Source organism: Apodemus sylvaticus, chromosome 1, assembly GCF_947179515.1.
Source record: "Apodemus sylvaticus chromosome 1, mApoSyl1.1, whole genome shotgun sequence".
Classification (NCBI taxonomy): Eukaryota; Metazoa; Chordata; class Mammalia; order Rodentia; family Muridae; genus Apodemus; species Apodemus sylvaticus.
This window is the reverse complement of record NC_067472.1, coordinates 102,305,658-102,324,568: the sequence shown is the minus strand read 5'-3', so window position 1 is coordinate 102,324,568 and position 18,911 is coordinate 102,305,658. Positions and strand designations below refer to the sequence as shown.

Sequence of the window (18,911 nt, the reverse complement as noted above, 5' to 3'; positions counted from 1 at the left end):
ACAAATACACTCAAATTTTAAATGAAATAAACAGATATGAATTAAAGATAAACTTTTTCAAGTAACTTAAACCTTCCTCTATTTGCAGTCAGTATTATGTCACTATTACATATTGGTAAGGATGATATCACAAATGTCTACTCTGTCCTACTCTATCATTTAGTAGAATTTAAGTAGAGGCTTATATTTCCTGCTTCATTACTATTGATATGGTAGCATCAGGTAGATATTTGGATGAGACATCACCAACAGTAACATATTTATTGGTGTTTATTGTATTATGATGTAATTGATTTAAAATGATCAATCTCTCAAAGGAAAGAGATGGCTCAGCCTTCAGCACTCATGTTGAGCTATTCACAGTCTTCTGTACCCTCAGCTTCATGGAGGCTGGACTACTCTAGCATCAGCAGGTACCTGTCTTCATGTGAGTATATGCTCCCACACACATACACATGATTAAATATAAAATAATTATTTTAAAATGCATAACCTCTTCCCCATGCCCACACATTATAATGACACTTAAATAAACTTGGAATTAGATATCATACATGCAAACTCAACATACTGACTTGAATAATAAGAATGGAAAAATATAATTCAATAATTTCGTGAAGGGCTATATCTATAACAACTTACCTTTATTGAAACACAAAGAAATAAATGCACCCTAAATGCACTGGGCACAATGTGGGAAGGAATTTTGTAGTAAGTCAAACTCATCCACTAATAGAATTGTCAGCATGTCAGCACAATATAAGCTCATATTCTGATTGTGTGTGTATGTGTGTGTGTGTGTGTGTGTGTGTGTATTGATAGCTGTGGTAAAAGTAGAAGAAAGTATTTGTAAAATGTAAATTGTCAGTAAGAGATGAGTTAACTAATTAAGTTTCAGTTCATGGCAGTCTTCTTCTGAGAGTGCACTTTTTTACTTTTAGATACAATCATTGTAGAGCTAAGCACATAGGTTCCATTCAAGGAAAACAGTCTCTGAATTCTCACTCGTATCTGTTGAGTCTTGATGCTGTATATGATGGGGTTCATCAAGGGAGGGAAAAGGATGTAAATATTGCCCATGAGGACCTGAACCAGCGGTGAGAGATGCTTCCCAAAGCGGTGGACCATGGTCAGACCAATGATGGGGATGTAGAAAACCAAAACAGCAGAGATGTGGGATATGCATGTTTGCAAAGACTTGATTCTCTCCTCCCGGGATGCAATGGACAGAACTGTGTGCAGGATCATCACATAGGAGACAAGAATGAGCACTGCATCCAGCAACAGAGTGCAAATCACCAAAGACAGAGCATAGAAACTGTTAAAGCGGATATCTGAACATGCCATTCGAATCAAGTCTTGGTGCAGGCAGAAAGAGTGGGAGAGGAAATGAGGCCGGCAGTAATTTAAGAACTTCAGGCGGATGATACCTGGAGAAATGAGCAGAGAACTCCTACATAAGATGGCCACTCCAATTTTCATGATTCTGTCATTGGTTAGAATGGAGGAATAGCGTAGAGGGTTGCAAATGGCAATGTAGCGGTCAAAGGACATGGCCAGGAGGACAGAGGACTCCATGCAGGACAAACCATGAATGAAGTAAGACTGTGCAATGCAGGCATCAAGGCTGATCTCTTGAAGGAAGCCCCAAAGGATTCCCAGCACTGTGTGCACAGTGGACAGCCCCATGCACAGGTCTGTGAGGGCTAACATGGCCAGGAAATAGAACATGGGCTGGTGCAGGCTCAGTTCAGTCCGAATCACATGAAGTACCATGCAGTTTCCCAGGAATACCATTGCATAGATGATTGAGAAAGGAATGGCAAACAAGATGTAGTAGACTTCCAGGCCAACAAATCCAGTGAGAACAAATCTAGAAGTACTTAAGTTTGACATCAAAAAAACAGACATTGATGGAAGTTGTAAAATATTTCTTAAAATCTATTCTATATTACATATCCTATATTCTAATTTCTAGTAATATCTATCTGCTTTGGGAATAAAATTTTAATTTCCATAAGCAAAGAAATAGAAACCTGATCCTTGGTTATGTATCTTCAGGGAAATCTCTTGTCTTGACATAAACATAGACTATTCAGACCTCGTTTGAAGAGATACCAGGAAAGCAGGGAGTTTTATGCTGAAATAATAATGATTATGGATGGACTCAGGGGATTTAGATTGTCTACAGTACTTCTGAGAGTCCATTCTAAAGTACCACACTGCTTGTTCACAGGAACAAATTAATGTTCAGGTTGGCACACCCCTCAGGAGAGTGTGAAATGCATGGGGAATTTTCCTCTCTGGTACTTCAGAGAAATGTTTCATTCTCGTCAATTATTAAAATGATCCATATAAAAATATACCAGTTGAAGTAACACATCTGGTTTTATTGATTAATTATTTTATTTACTTACATCCCAAATAATGCACTCCTCTCAATTTCTTCCCCCATTTTACTGACATATCTTTTTAAAAATATGAACTTCAAGGGAAAAGGAAACAAAGCAATCTTAGAAGAATCTGAATGTTTTGGTAGTCATTACAGTGTTTATTCTTGTGTGAATTATTCATATATATGAATTATACTTTGCATTTCTTTTTAATCTATGGGAGATGTAAGCCTTTCAACAGATAAATATTATTGTTAAATTTTATTTTGTTGCTTGTAGCATAAAATAATAGGCAAGGATTTTAAATTAAGCGGTTCTGAAAAATACAGTATTATCTAATCTGTGTGTTGTCTATTTTGAATAAATTGGGCATTGAGAATGTGGCACATGTTGAATGGTGCCACAGTAATAAATAAAGCATGTATGGACCTTGCTTCCTGTACATCCACCACAGTATCTCTAAGAACTTCTCATTTGTGAAATAGTTAAGAAAAAACAAACAAATAGTAAGCCTGTCCAATATATCACCAACACTGACTACCTAAACATGAGTTGAAACAATCACAAAAATAGACCTGAAGAAAGTTGAGGGGGGTCTCAACCCTACACAAAGAACTACAGGCCTTTAAAACTTTGCTTAGGGCAGGAGAAATAGTCCTCTGCAGAGAGGAGCATACTGATGGTTATTCAATACCAGATCATCAGAATTAAAACACAAATATAATTAATATAAAATATACTGAGAAAGGTGTACTTCTATGACTAGAAATATGTGTGTGTATAAAAGTGTGTATATGTATGTATGTATGTATGTATGTATATACATATATATGATGTTAAATGATTCCATGTATTTGATAAAATGAAGGACAGTTATTTGAGAGGGATTACAGAGATAAAAAGGAAGAGGAAATAATTCAATTATATTATAATATCAAAAAATGAAAGAAATAATATTATAAAGGACACATGAGGAAGACGGTCTGCTCCTGGCTTCCTTTGGATGAAAATCTAGAACCTTCAGCATTGCACCTGCCTAGACAGTGCCATGCATCTTGCCTTGATGATAATGGACTGAACTTCAGAACCTGTAAGCCAGTACCAATTAAATGTTATCCTTTATAAGAGTTGCCTTGGCTTCTAGTTTCAGCCTGCACCCTGGAGCTGATCCTGTGCCATAGCTCTCCATATACAAGTCCCACCAGGAGAGAGCTGGTTTCCCAGGAGTGATGACATACCTGATAGCACAGGTGAGACCACTACTTCAGCTCAAATTCCTGGCCTAAGAGGGACCTGCCCATACCCCTCAGGACACAGGAACCAAGGAGCACCCTGGGACAGGATCCTTCTGATTCCCATCTGCTCCCTAGAGCTGACCCTGTGCCAAAGCTCTCCATACCCAAATTCCACCCAGTATAGAGCTGGTCTTTCAGGAGTGCTGACACACTGGCTTCCAGGTAGAACAAGCCATAGTCAGAGACCACAAGACCAGCTAACACCACAGATAACCAGATGGTGAGAGGCAAGTGCAAGAACCTTACCAACAGAAACCAAGGTTACTTGGTATCATCAGAACCCAGTTCTCCCCATACAGCCAGTCCTGGGTACCCCAATACACCAGAAAAGCAAGACTCTGGTTTAAAATCATATATCACAATGATGATAGAGTCTTTAAGAAGGATATAAATAACTCCCTTAAAGAAATACAGGAGACCACAGGTAAACAGGTAGAAGCATTTAAAGAAGAAACAGAAAAAAAAATTATAGGAAAAAAAAAACCAAACAGGTGAAGGAATTGAACAAAACCTTCTAGGATCTAAAAATGCAAAGAGAAACAATAAAGAAATAACAAAGGGAGACAACCCTTCAGATACAAAACCTACCAAAGAGATCTGAAGTCATAGATGCAATCATCACCAACAGAATATATCACACAACTTAATACAAGAGATAGAAGAGAGAATCTCAGGTACAGAAAATACCAGAGAAAACATTGACACAACAATCAAAAAAATGCAAAAGGAAAAAAGTTCTTAACCCAAAACACTCAGGAAATCCAGGACACAATGAGAAGACCAAACCTAAGGATTATAGGTATAAAAGAGAGTGAAGATTCCCAACTTAAAGGGCCAGTAAATATCTTCAACAAATTTATAGAAGAAAACTTCCCTAACCTAAAGAAAGAGATGCCCATGAACATACAAGAAGACTACAGAACTCCAAGTAGATTGGACCAAAAAAGAAATTCCTGCCATCACATAATAGTCAAAACACCAAATGCACAAAACAAAGAAAGAATATTAAAAGTAGTAAGGGAAAAAGGTCAAGTAACATATCAAGGCAGACCTATCAGAATCACAACAAACTTCTCAACAGAGACTATGAAAGCCAGAATATCCTGGGCAGATCAAATACAGACCCAAAGAGAACACAAATGCCAGTCCAGGTTTCTATACCCAGCAAAACCCTCAATTACCACAGATGGAGAAACCAAGATATTTCATGACAAAACCAAGTTTATACAATATCTCTCCACAAATCAGCCCAACAAAGGATAATAGATAGAAAACTCCAACACAAGGAGGAAAACTATAACCTAGAAAATGTAAGAAAGTAATCTTCTTTCAACAAACTCAAAAGAAGATAGCCACACAAACATAATTCCACCTCTAAAAACAAAAGTAAAAGGAAGCAACAATCACTATTCTTTAATATCTCTTAACATCAATGGACTCAATTCGCCAATAAAAAGACAGTAACAGACTGGATACCTAAACAGTACCTAGCATTTTGCTGCATACAAAATGGCAACCAACAGATTGGGAAAGGATCTTTACCAAACCTACAGCCTATAGAGTGCAAATATCCAACATAGACAAAGAACTCAAGAAGTTAGACTCCAGGGAAACAAATAACCCTATCAAAACATGGGAAACAGAGCTAAAAGGAACACCTAAAGAAATGTTCAACAGCCTTAGTCACCATTGAAATGCAAAACAAAACGACCCTGAGATTCCACATCACACCAGTCAGAATGCCTAAGATTAAAAATTCAGGGGACAGCAGATGCTGGAGAGGATGTGGAGAAAGAGGAACACTCCTCCACTGTTGGTGGGATTGCAAGCTGGAACAACCACTCTGTAAATCAGTCTGGGGTTTCCTCAGAAAATTGATCATGGTACTACCCGATGACCCAGATATAATACTCCTGCACATATACCCAGAAAATGCTCCAACGTGTAATAAGGACACATGCTCAACTATGTTCATAACAGCTATATTTATAATAGCCAGAAGCTGAAAACAACCCAGAACCTCTCAACAGAGGAATGGATACAGAAAATGTGGTATATATACACAATTGAGTACTACTCAGCTATTAATAACAATGGCTTGACAAAATTCTTTGGCTAATGGATGGATGTAGAAAATATCATCTTGAGAGAGGTAACTCAGTCACAAAAGAACATACATGGTATGTACTCACTGATAAGTGGATATTAGGGAAAAAACTGGAGTACCCATGGTACAACTCACAAACCACAAGAAGCTCAAGAGGAAGGAAGATGAAAGAGCAGATGCTTCAGTCCTTCTTAGAAGGGGAAATAGTATAATCAAGGGAAGTAGAGGGTGGAAGGGTCTTGGGAGGAAAATAGGAGGAGGAGGGGAAAATGAGGGGTAGAATCAGATATGTGAAGAGATGGAGGAGATTTATAGAAGGTCAGGAAACTGAACCCAAGTGTGTAGGAATAGGGGATGGAGAACTGGGGGTAGCAACCAGAAAGTCTCAGATGCAAGTAAAGCAAGAACCTCCCAGGACCCACCAGGGATGATATTAGCTGAAATACCCAACAAAGTGGGAGGAGAAACTACAGAGACCATATCCAGAGGTTAGAAATGGCCCCCCTGGTTGAAGGATGGGGCCATCCACCCATCTTCAAAATTTTAACCTAGAATTGCTCATGTCTAAAGGAAATACAGGGAACAGAGATTGAAGGAAACGTCATCCAGAGACTGCCCCACCTGTGGATCCATCCCACATGCAGACACCAAACCCAGATACTAATGCTGATGCAAAGAAGTGCTTGCTGACAGGAGCCTGATACAGCTGTCTCCTGAGAGGCTCTGCCAGATCCTGACCAATACAGATGCTGATGCTTGAGCACAGGGGCTCCAATGGAGGAGTTAGGGGAAGGACTAGAAGAGCCAAAGGGGCCTTATCTGGCATGGGGGGGGGTTGCTTAGCCCTATGGAGGCGTGATGCCACAATGTAGAGGAATGCTAGGGAGGTGAGGTGAGAGTGGGTGGGAGGGTGGGTGGGGGAGCATCCTCATAGAAGCAGGGTAAGCAGGGATGGGATGGGGTTTGCAAAGGGGAAACGAGGAAAGAGGATAACATTTGAAATGCAAACAAACAAAATATCCAATAAAAAATACTTCAAAAAACGAACACATAAGAATGTGAAATGATATTCTAACAGGTTTTACAAGAACAAGAATATCAATTAATACTAATTAGCAAAACTATACCTTAAATTAATGTTGTTCATAATCCCAAATTTATAAATATGTAGAATATTCACTAAATAAAAGCAGTCTCCCAACTGCTGAGAGGTTATACTGTGAGCATAATCTGTACTAATTGATTCTTTGTCTTTGTCTTTAACATCATATAAATTATCCTTGTTTTCATTTTTTATATTTTTTTAATTTATTGATATATTTATTTACATTTCAAATGATTTCCCCTTTTCTGGACCCCCACTCCCCGAAAGTCCCATCAGTCCCCTTCACTCCCCCTGTTTTCCCACCCAACCCTTCCCACCTGTTGTGATTTTGCTCTATACTGCTTCACTGAGTCTTTCCAGAACAAGGAGCCACACCTCCGTTCTTCTTGTACCTCATTTGATGTGTGGATTATGGTTTGGGTATTCCAGTTTTCTAGGTTAATATCCACTTATTAGTGAGTGCATACCATGATTCACCTTTTGAGTCTGGGTTACCTCACTTAGTATGATGTTCTCTAGCTCCATCCATTTGCCTAAGAATTTCATGAATTCATTGTTTCTAATGGCTGAATAGTACTCCATTGTGTAGATATACCACATTTTTTGCATCCACTCTTCTGTTGAGGGATACCTGGGTTCTTTCCAGCATCTGGCAATTATAAATAGGGCTGCTATGAACATAGTAGAGCATGTATCCTTATTACATGGTGGGGAATCCTCTGGGTATATGCCCAGGAGTGGTATAGCAGGATCTTCTGGAAGTGAGGTGCCCAGTTTTCGGAGGAACCGCCAGACTGATTTCCAGAGTGGTTGTACCAATTTGCAATCCCACCAGCAGTGGAGGAGTGTTCCTCTTTCTCCACATCCTCGCCAACACCTGCTGTCTCCTGAATTTTTAATCTTAGCCATTCTGACTGGTGTAAGGTGAAATCTCAGGGTTGTTTTGAAATCCAAGAACACATCAAAATGATCATCTACCATGATCAAGTAGCCTTTATCCCAGGGATGCAGGGTTGGTTCAATATACAGAAATCCATCAATGCAATCCACGACATAAACAAACTCAAAGAAAAAAACCACATGGTCATTTCATTGAATGCTGAAAAAGCATTTGACAAAATTCAGCATCCTTTCATGCTTAAAGTCTTGGAAAGAACAGGAATTCAAGGCCCATACCTAAACATCATTAAAGCAATATACAGCAAACTGGTAGCCAGCATCAAACTAAATGGAGAGAAACTTGAAGCAATCCCACTAAAATCAGGGACTAGACAGGGCTGCCCCCTTTCTCCCCATCATTTCAATATTGTACTTGAGGTACTAGCTCGGGCAATTCGACAACATAAGGAGGTCAAAGGGATACAAATTGGAAAGGAAGAAGTCAAACTATCATTATTTGCAGATGACATGATAGTCTACCTAAGTGACCCAAAAAACTCCACTAGAGAACTCCTACAGCTGAGAAACAACTTCAGCAGAGTAGCAGGTTATAAAATCAACTCAAGCAAATCAGTTGCCTTCCTATACTCAAAGGATAAGCAGGCTGAGAAAGAAATTAGGGAAATGACCCCCTTCACAATAGCCACAAATAGTATAAAGTACCTTGGGGTGACTCTTACCAAACATGTGAAAGATCTGTATGACAAGAACTTCAAGACTCTGAAGAAGGAAATGGAAGAAGACCTCAAAAAATGGGAAAACCTCCCATGCTCATGGATCAGCAGGATCAATATAGTTAAAATGGCCATTTTGCCAAAAGCAATATACAGATTCAATGCAATACCCATCAAAATCCCAACTCAATTCTTCACAGAGTTAGAAAGAGCAATTATCAAATTCATCTGGAATAAGAAAAAACCCAGGATAGGTAAAACTATTCTCAGCAACAAAAGAAATTCTGGGGGAATCAGTATCCCTGACCTCAAGCAATACTACAGAGCAATAGTGTTAAAAACGGCATGGTATTGGTACAGTGACAGGCAGGCGGATCAATGGAACAGGATTGAAGATCCAGAAATGAACCCACACACCTATGGCCACTTGATCCTCGACAAAGGGGCTGAAAACATCCAATGGAAAAAAGATAGCCTTTTCAACAAATGGTGCTGGTTCAACTGGAGGTCAGTATCCTTGTTTTCATATCAGATGCATAATTGTAATTACTAATGTATCTTTATGAGTATCTTTATTTCTTATTTGATAGAAGCTACATTTAAGATGACTAAAGACATTCGTTTTAGGAAAATTTGTTTCTACGGTGCATTTTCTTATCCACTATAAAATCATATTTAATGGTTGTAACTTAATTTTAAAAGAAATTTTATAAGCACTTAAAAAGGAAGAATGGGGAGAATGTGACTCAGGAATAAACTACAAATTTAGCGTGTGCCGTGGGTCAATTCCCAGCACTAACATCAAGATGAAAGGGGAAAACATTTCCTCATAGCTTTGTTTCAAAGCAGTAAGAAGATTTTATATTTCTGAATTCTTCAGAATTGCTTAAAATTCTCTCTCTGTCTCTCTCTCTCTCTCTCTCTCTCTCTCTCTCTCTCTCTCTCTCTCTCTCTGTCTTGTCTGTGTTACTTTCCTAGTGGGGAATATATGGGAGGAATTAGAAGAAGAAAAACATGACAAAAATATGTTGTATGAAAAAGATTTTAATTGAGCACAAAAAGTAACTAACAAAAATTACATAAAATAAAAGATAAAAGTCATAAAAGAAAATATCAATTTCCTAGGCTGGCACAAATGCTAAGAGCGTGTCTTAGTCAGGGTTTCTATTCCTGCACAAACATCATGACCATGAAGCAAGTTAGGGAGGAAAGGGTTTGTTGAGCTTACAGTTTCATGCTGCTGTTCATCACTAAAGGAAGTCAGGACTGGAACTCAATTATTTACCACTACAGTGTAACACAGGTGCTACTGAATGATGGAGTTCCTCTCTCTCATCCATTACCGTATTGATGGTGTTCATCCTTCATATCCATTCCTTATTATTTGTATCTTGTGACAAAGACTGCTTTGAATTGTGTGCTACATGACAAAGTCATAAAACCAAACTTTTACTCTGGTTTACTCTATTTTTACTTTATTTCTAACTAAGCCTGGATCCATACTTTTGAAATATAAAGTTTCTTATGTCAGAAAGCTCTTTATACCATTTATATAGAAAACATTCAGCTTCATGTCTACTTGTCTTCTGTCATTTCAACTGGACTATGATTCTTATGTATTACTTATCCCTGTGTTTTATGGTAACAATTTAAAACATATTTTCTGGTAAAGAACATAATTAGATTTAGAAATTTTTCAAATTGAATTTTTGATGATAAAGATAGGAGCAATGATCTCAATGCTATGTATATATTGGCAGTAAAATTCTCATAGAGTCCTGAATATTACCATAGAGAAGTTCAGAAATAGAGATAGTAAAGAAAGTAGATAGTTCTAAATCAATTTGTGAAATAAACTATAGAATTCTATAAATAATTTTATAAAATAAAGTTGAGAATATAATAGCATATTCAATCATGAAATATGTCATTTACCCTCCCCCACCAGAATTCCTAGGGACTAAACCACCAACCAAAGAGGAACAACCCATGGCTTCAGCCACACATGTAGCCAGAGGATGGACTTGTCGTCCTGTGAAGACTCGATGCCCCCAGTGTAGGGGAATGCCAGGGCAGGAAGGCAGGAGTGGGTGGGTGGCTGGGGAGCACCCTCATTGAAGCAGAGGGAAGGGAGAAGGGGAGAGGGGGTTTTTGGAGGGAAAACAGGGAAAAACAGGGAAAGGGAATAATGTTTGAAATGTAAATAAAGAAAATATCTAATAAAAGAAAAGAAAAAAAGAAGTATCAGTTAAATAAAATTAAAATTTGAAGACAGAAATTAACTATTGTTAATGTACTCTGGCTGCACAAAACATAATCTGCTAAAACATGGGTGATACTAATTTTTACTTTTCAGGGAATTTCTTGTGTGAAAAGAAAAGATCTATCACCCGATCACGAATCTGTTTGGTCTTGACACCGTACACCACTGGATTAACTGCAGATGGTACTAAAAGGTAAATACTTGCAAAAATGATGTGAACGCTTGGAGGGACCTTCTTGCCAATTCGGTGAGATAGGAAGCTAAACAATGCAGGTGTATAAGAAACAAGGATAGTACAGACATGCGCGGCACAGGTACCCAGGGCTTTAGAGCGGGCATTCTGAGAAGAGAGCCGAAACACTGACTGGAGGATTTTTACATAAGATGTCGCTATGAGTCCTAGGTCCACTGTTATCACTGAAAGGGCCACTGAGATTCCATATGCTCTGTTAATGAGAGTGTTGGCACTTGCCAACTTCACCACAGCCATGTGCTCACAGTAGGCATGAGGGATGACATATTTTGTATGGTAAGGCAGCCTCTTAATGAGAAGAGGGCATGGCAAAACCATGAGCACACATCTGATTAGGCCAACTAGACCTAGTTTAATCACCATAGATGTTGTCAGGATTGATGCATAATGAAGAGGGATACAAATGGCCACAAAGCGATCGAATGCCATGGCTACTAGGATGGCTGACTCCATGATGCACAGTGTATGGATAAAATACATTTGAGTTAGACAGGCATCAAAATTGATCCAATGTGCATCAAACCAGAAGATGCCAAGCATCTTAAGAGTTGCAGAAGAGGAAAGACACATGTCATTCATTGCCAGGATGCAAAGGAAGAAATACATGGGCTGGTGGAGGCTTGGCTCCAGCTTGACAGTAGCAATGATTATGCTGTTCCCCAGCAGTGTCAGGACAAACAGAAGACAGACAGGGATGCCAATCCAGCAGTGAACATTTTCCAAGCCAGGGATACCAACCAGGAAGAAAGATGCAATCTGTTGATGAGTAGCATTGCCTACCATATTAAAATCCAACTTGCTGTATGTTTGGTAGAAAATACCAAAGGTAATATTCTATAAACAGAAAATAGCATTGTAAATTCTTCCATGGTCCAGGTTCACTTGAAATCACTTTCCAAAAAAGGCTGACTAAACTTCTGAAAATACTAAACTAAATAGCTTTATGCTTTAAGGTTTAGCATTTCATTTTGAAAAGGAAATATATTTCTTCATTATTTTTCTGAGCTTCAAAACTTACTTCAATTCTAGTCATTTTCCTTGTAAAGTACTAGATCTGTAATAAGATAGTATATATCATTGTTGTTGCTGGCTATTTTCTTCTCAAGAAATGAAATCAAATTTTGGAATGATATAAATATACTCACATATACCCATTATTTAACAGATATAAGAAAATACTGTCATTTTGAAATTATAATTTTATCCTGAGTGTAAGTAAACACTTAGTCACTCTAATAGTATATGATAATAAAAGAATATAAATATGGACATAAATCCTTTATCATTATTAAAATAACCTAGAGCACATTTCATACTGCCAACAGGAAATTATACATATTTCCATCTCAAAATTGTGAGACTATTCAGGGCATAAAATAGAAAAAAAAAATCCCTTGTGCAGAAGAGGTTGATGGAAAAGGGCTTCAAATACAAATGATAGGAGAAAAGGCAAGGTGGCCATTTCAGAGTTGCTTTTCCTGAAGGTGGCAACAGAGAGATAGCTCAGTGGAATAATTACTGTGTATTCACCATCACTTAGAGACTACCTTACTTGTGTAAGGATCCTGCCGATTGAAGCTGTCCTATTTGAAATTTTTCATAGGATTTTTAAAATACCAATGTACTCTTATATAATTTATGCTTGCCAAGAGGAAGTCTTTAAAGAGAAGGGCTTGTGGACAGATGAATACAATTACAAAAAATGAAGAAACAGAAAAAATACACAGTAAAACTTTTAAAATTGTTACATGTGGTCCCATGATTTGGAAATACTCTCAGTCAGCCACAGGTAGGCTCTAATGCAGCAGGCCTCCCTAATTGGTGATGGGAAGCCTAAAATACTCACCAATTTGGGGTTTTCATATCAGCATCAAGCTTACAATCTTAGGATTTCCTCTTTCACTGTATCTTTTAGCATTTACAATTATCCTGAATCATCTTTCTTGGAATCTAGCTTCAATCTAGCACAGAAATTTTTGATCATTATCCACATTTCATGACACAGTTTTAAAGATATTCCTCTGCAAAATCTTTCTTGCCTAAAAGTTTGAATAATACTTTGTAGAGACAAACTATTTTTTTCTTACTCATCATCAAAACCTGCTATTCCGGGGTGATATAAAGAAATTTCTAAAATATTCTTAATAAGAAAATAAGAAATCACTGTGCACCACTGAAGATTATAGCCTTAGGGATAATAAATTAAGGCAAAATATGAGCATTAAGCTTTCAATTATAGAAGGGTTTAGCTGGGTGATGGTGGCGCACGCCTGTAATCCCAGCACTCTGGGAGGCAGAGGCAGGTGGATTTCTGAGTTTGAGGCCAGCCTTGTCTACAGAGTGAGTACCAGGACAGCCAGGTCTATACAGAGAAACCATGTCTCAAAAAAAAAAAAAATCAAAAAGGGGGGGGGGATTTTATATATTTACCAAACATCTGCTGTTTGAAAGATTTTTCTTGAGAGAGGCATTAAGCAAAATTCTATTCTTCATCTAATTCAGAAAGAAATAATCTTATAAAAGGCTGACTGGAACTTACAAGACATGATGCAAGCTGAAAGTTGTAACTGTAAGATCACCTAGAATTTAACAAAGGGACTTTTTCAAAAGCATATAAATAAAATTCTTCCAGGTTGTTAAAATCTTAGCATTTTCCTTTCCATAAGTTTGCTTTTATGAAGTCTGCCCGGGAAAAAGAGGGAAATTTAGTCCCTCTATCAAAAGCCTGGCAGAGTCCGGGAGGCACAGATTGGCAGACAACATTGTAAGTGAGATCGCTTATCCCTTTGGCCCATAAATAGTCTCTCTCCCAGGCTCTCTTTGAATGAAACCCCTTGCAGTTAGTCTGCAGCACACAGGCAGTTGTCAGGACTACTCTGACCTCTACCTTCTGGTGACAGAATTTTCATCTTTCTAAACCCAGAAAATAACTGATCCTTTCCTAGAGTCTGAGCAGTGACATCATTTGTTTCTGAACCGCTGAGCACAGTCCGTTGCTAGAACTCTCACCTTGAAAGCAGATGACTCACATGAAAGCCTGGGGAAATTTGATGCCGCTCTCTTTTAAATACTGCCCATTTTATCTCAATGTGTATGAAAACACACATGAAGAATCTCTAAAGTAGATTTATTTTCATGTCAGCATTTCATCAATCATTGCTAGCTTTATGATTCTGCAAGTGTTCTCCACTTTGGGTCTGGTGTCATTCTCATTCATCAATAATTAACTACAAAAAGGAATTTATAAAAAAATTCCAATAAAGGCGTAATAAATTCTTACCAGGTAAATAAGTTCTAAAAGGTAAATAAGTTCTACCATCTTCTTCAGCCTCAGAAACATTTAACAAATGTTGCTGCCTCATGACTGCAACACTTGTCTTTCCATAGATACGATTTACTTAAAGGTATCTCAGTCTCTGTTCACTTCTCTTTCCTCCATAAACTGGATTTTGTCAATATTATTTCTACAATAATTTACACAACTAGATATACTCCTCCAACAAAATTATCAAAATTCATCCTTGGACAGTACAGCATTACATGATATTTGTGTCCTTACTACCAAATCAAATCAGTCAAATTCCCAGTTCTTAACTCTAGAAATGTAATAGCACTGGACTCTGTATGGATCTTCCTTCCCCATTTGACTTTTTATCTCCTTAGCTCTAATATTGTCTTATATTCTAGGAAGCCAGGTTGTTTCATGCAGGTGAGAGAACATGATCATGTTGGTGGCAATGGCTGCTAACGTGTTAGCCCAATGCTCAGGAGACCCAACAGATTTGGAGGTAGATGAGCACCTTGGGGGATGTAATATTAAGGAGAAAAGAGGATTGGGACTGCCTGAAATACACAGCAATGCAAGGTCCCTCTGCACTGCCATGTTAATCCTGCACTCTTCCCAGATATGGTGTGAGAGTTTGTCCTCTCTCAGGCACAATTTTAGTGTCTATTGAGACAAATCACATAATTGACATAGGAAAAAATGTGGTCTCGGGGAAATCTGTGGGAAGACAAATAAGTCAAGTTAGCTCTGGAACTCTTTTTGTAATATATTTTCTGCTGTTTGAAAATTTCATATATAAGGTGTTGTGATCAAATCCAGACCCCTAGGTCTTCTCACTCAGTTCTTCTTCTAACCTGACCACTTTACCCTACCATTACCATGTACTTTGTTTATAGATACATGCAATCCATTTAGTGCTGTCTGTATGTGCATCGATGTAAGACAATCTTCTCGAACATCACCTCTCGTAGATCACATCTGTGAAGAAAACTGATCTCACTTAGACCGAATCAATATTGCTTGAGCCTCTACCCCATCTATGCTGGAATGCTCAATTATTTTATTTTTTGCAGGTCTTACACAAGCAGTCCCAACCACTGTAAGTTCACATATGCTGTGGCCACGTTGTTCCCAACAGCTACATACAGATTTACTGCTCATGCCCACTACCTTACACTCTTTCCTCCCTCTCTTTCACGATGATGCCTGAGGCTAGGTAAAGGAGTGTGCTGTAAATGTTGAATTTAATGTTGAGGAGTCTCTTCAATCCTCTATCTCTTGACCATTCATGGAGCTCCATAATAATTGCCATGTGCTGTCAAAAGATGCTTCTCTGATGAGTGTTTAGAGATATCTAATTTATAGTTATAATGATAAGAAATTAGGAGATAGTTTTAAATCAAGTACATGTAGCAAAAGTTAATGTTATATTCTCTCTTACAACTTACACACCCATGAGCTTTTGGCCCAGTTAATGGTGGCAGTTTGTGTTTTCATCTAATATTCAAACAGAAAGTAGTTGGCTATTACCATAATATTTGTGCTACTATTATACAGTAGGCATATCTTGCTGGACTAGTCTTATCATAGTCTGAAGCATTCATAGCTTCATAAAACTTTTGATTATGTTACCACATAATATCATGTATAGAACTTTGTAGCACTGGGACAGTTATCCAATAGAGAAAATGCCCCCAGGTAAACACTAGTCAGATTTCTCTGTGTCCTATATCTCATGTACTTACTGTCTACATCAAAAGGTCTTACTGTCAAGTTTTGGGTTTAACCAAGAGCAATGGCAATAACCGGTAATGTTTAAGGAGGTCTATAAGACAAATTTATCAAAAATTCAAAAAATATATTCTGTACTTGCAACTTGACTTTTATTTGAAAAAAAATATGGTTTCTGGAGAGATATTGTGCCACTATTATCTGGTGATTTTTTAAAACTTCTGTCCAGGAAAAAGAGGAACACTCCTCCAATACTGGTGGGATTGCAAGATGGTAGAACCACTTTGGAAATCAGTCTGGTGGTTCCTCAGAAATCTTGGCATGATACTTCCAGAGCACCCTGCTATACCACTCCTGGGCATATACCCAGAGGATTCCCTGGCATGTAATAAGGACACATGCTCCACTATGTTCATAGCATCCCTGTTTGTAATAGCCAGAAGCTGGAAAGAACCCAGGTGTCCCTCAACAGAGGAATGGATACAAAAAATGTGGTATATATACACAATGGAGTACTATTCAGCCATCAGAAACAATGAATTCATGAAATTCTTAGACAAATGGATGGAGCTGGAGAGTATCATACTAAGTGAGGCAACCTAGTCTCAAAAGATCAATCATGGTATGCACTCACTGATAAGTGGATATTAGCCTAGAAACATGAAATACACAAGACATAATCCACATATTAAATGATGTCCAAGTGGAACGGAGGAGTGGCCCCTGGTTCTGGAAAGATGCAGCACAACAGTATAGGGGAATACCAGAACAGGGAAATGGGAAGGGGTGGATGAGGGAATAGGGGGAGAGAAGAGGGCTTATGGGACTTTTGGGGAGTGGGGAGCCAGAAAAGGGGAAATCATTTGAAATGTAAATAAAATATATATCAAATAAAAAAAACCAAAAAAAAAATTCTATCCAACCCTCCCATCTTCACAGTTTCATATCTTACATTTACAGGTATGGGGAACAGAGTAACATTTATGTTCCATTTTGTGTATGATGCATGATTCAGGTCCAGCTTTATTGTTTTACTTATGAAGAGCTACCTAAAGACAATCAGCATTTAATTTAGAAAAAATATGTCTGTTGACTTATAGGAGTTTATCCTAGGAGAGTTCTTGAGATGTTTAATGACAGACTACTTTATTAGAATAATCACTCTGTTTCTAAAACTTGGCGGTCTCAAAGAGATGTTCTGAGCCTCCTTCTGCCTTTAAATATCGTCTCAAGAGGGAATGTCATACAGGCATTTAACTTAAACAAACAAACAAACAAAAAAACCTTTCATTTTAATCCTAACCTTCTTTCTAAATCCCTGCCTCCAATTTCTGCCTTTCTTACACTGTTCACTCTTATTTTTGCTATTCTGGTCTCCATGTTTTGCATCAGTAGGCATATATAACTATCCACCCTATCTAGCCTGACAGTCTCCAGATGGAATGAATGATAATCATTATTTCATATTATAATTTTCCATGCATAATGTTTCTGTTTTCCAAAGCCATGTGTGGATTATTTGACTACAGATGGAATAATTATCTTCCAAATAGTTGTTTCTATCCTCAGAATGTGTTAAAAACATCTCACAGGTTTTTTGTTGTTATTGTTGCTGTTGCTTGGTTGGTTGGTAGGTATTTCTTCTTGTTGTTGTTTGTTTGTTTTGTTTTCAATACATTTCAACGTCAGTTTTCCCTCCCTCCTTTCCTCCCAGTCCCCAGCATCTCCCCCAAATCCTCTCCTCATCTGTTTGCCTTCACAAATGAACAGGTTTCCAAAGGTATCACCTGAACATGCCATTACAAGAAGCAATAAGACTGGGTACAAATCCTCAGATTAACCCAGTAGAAAGAAAAGCATCCCAAGGATAGGCAAAAGAGTCAGAGACACCCCATTTCCACTGATAGGAGTCCCACGAAAATACCAAGTTAACAAACAAAACACAAATCCAGAGGATCTAGCCCAGACCATGCAGGCTCTGTCATTGCCACTTCAGTCTCTGTGAGTTCCTATACCCCACTTAGTTGATTCTGTGGATTCTGGTCACCTAGTGTCATTGAACCCCTGGCTCCTAAAATTCTTCTTTACCCTCTTCTATGGGATTCTCTGAGCTACAAAGGGAGGAACGCAATAGGGATCTCCAATTTGGGCTGTCTCTCTGCCTAGTGTTTGGCTGTGCTTCTCTGCATCTGCTCCCATTATCAGCTAGTGGCAGCCACTCTGATGATTATTAGGCTGGGCACCAATTGATAAATACCTGCACATACAAGTGGGATCCTCTTTCTAACTCAATTTGGTGATAGATTCATTGTTAGGAAGCACTGCTGCTTAAGATAGTCTAACATGGTAGTCTGGACCATGTCCAGATAGATCCTCTGAGCTGGGGCCCAAATGGAAAAAGAGAATGAGATTTTTTTCCTCATATAAGCAAGAAGAAAGAAGACATTCAGAAGTGTTTTAGAAAGTTATAAAGATGCATTTGTATGTCCCATGACATCTTGGTGACATGCTACTACCTTTTCCTAAATAACCTCTAATAATACATCACTAACTGTGTTCCTGTCTGTTGTGGCAATCCCTTTTGCCCATAATAAGTATGCAGTTCAAGTTCCATTACTGCCACTTGTTGACTTTGTCATCAGTCTTTTGCTCAAAGCTGCCACTGATAAGACTGCAGAATGTTTTGAGTCAAACATGGTTAATTCAGGCCATACATAGAATCAAGCAACAATGAATTCTTCTTTCAGGAGATCCTTCCTTAAGGTCCAAATCTGCTTCTTCTAACCTCTAACACTACATACTTAAGGATTGGAAATTAAAAATAATAGTTGCCAAGCTCTTCTCCTACATGCTGGTTTAAGAACT

The 18,911-nt window shown here is 38.1% G+C and overlaps 2 protein-coding genes across 2 annotated transcripts; both read right to left on the bottom strand.

Annotated features, from left to right (window-relative positions):
* Positions 1 to 894: 894 nt before the first annotated feature.
* LOC127683314 (olfactory receptor 51V1-like) lies at positions 895 to 6,275 on the bottom strand. The gene is made up of 2 exons (XM_052180492.1): positions 6,247 to 6,275; positions 895 to 1,882 (listed from the first exon to the last, which is right to left on the bottom strand). Exons 1-2 carry the CDS (start codon positions 6,273 to 6,275, stop codon positions 895 to 897), a joined length of 1,017 nt encoding a protein of 338 aa, XP_052036452.1.
* A 4,583-nt stretch (positions 6,276 to 10,858) lies between these two features.
* LOC127680861 (olfactory receptor 52P1-like) lies at positions 10,859 to 11,812 on the bottom strand. The gene has a single exon (XM_052176610.1). It carries the CDS (start codon positions 11,810 to 11,812, stop codon positions 10,859 to 10,861), a length of 954 nt encoding a protein of 317 aa, XP_052032570.1.
* Between the last annotated feature and the right edge of the window lie 7,099 nt (positions 11,813 to 18,911).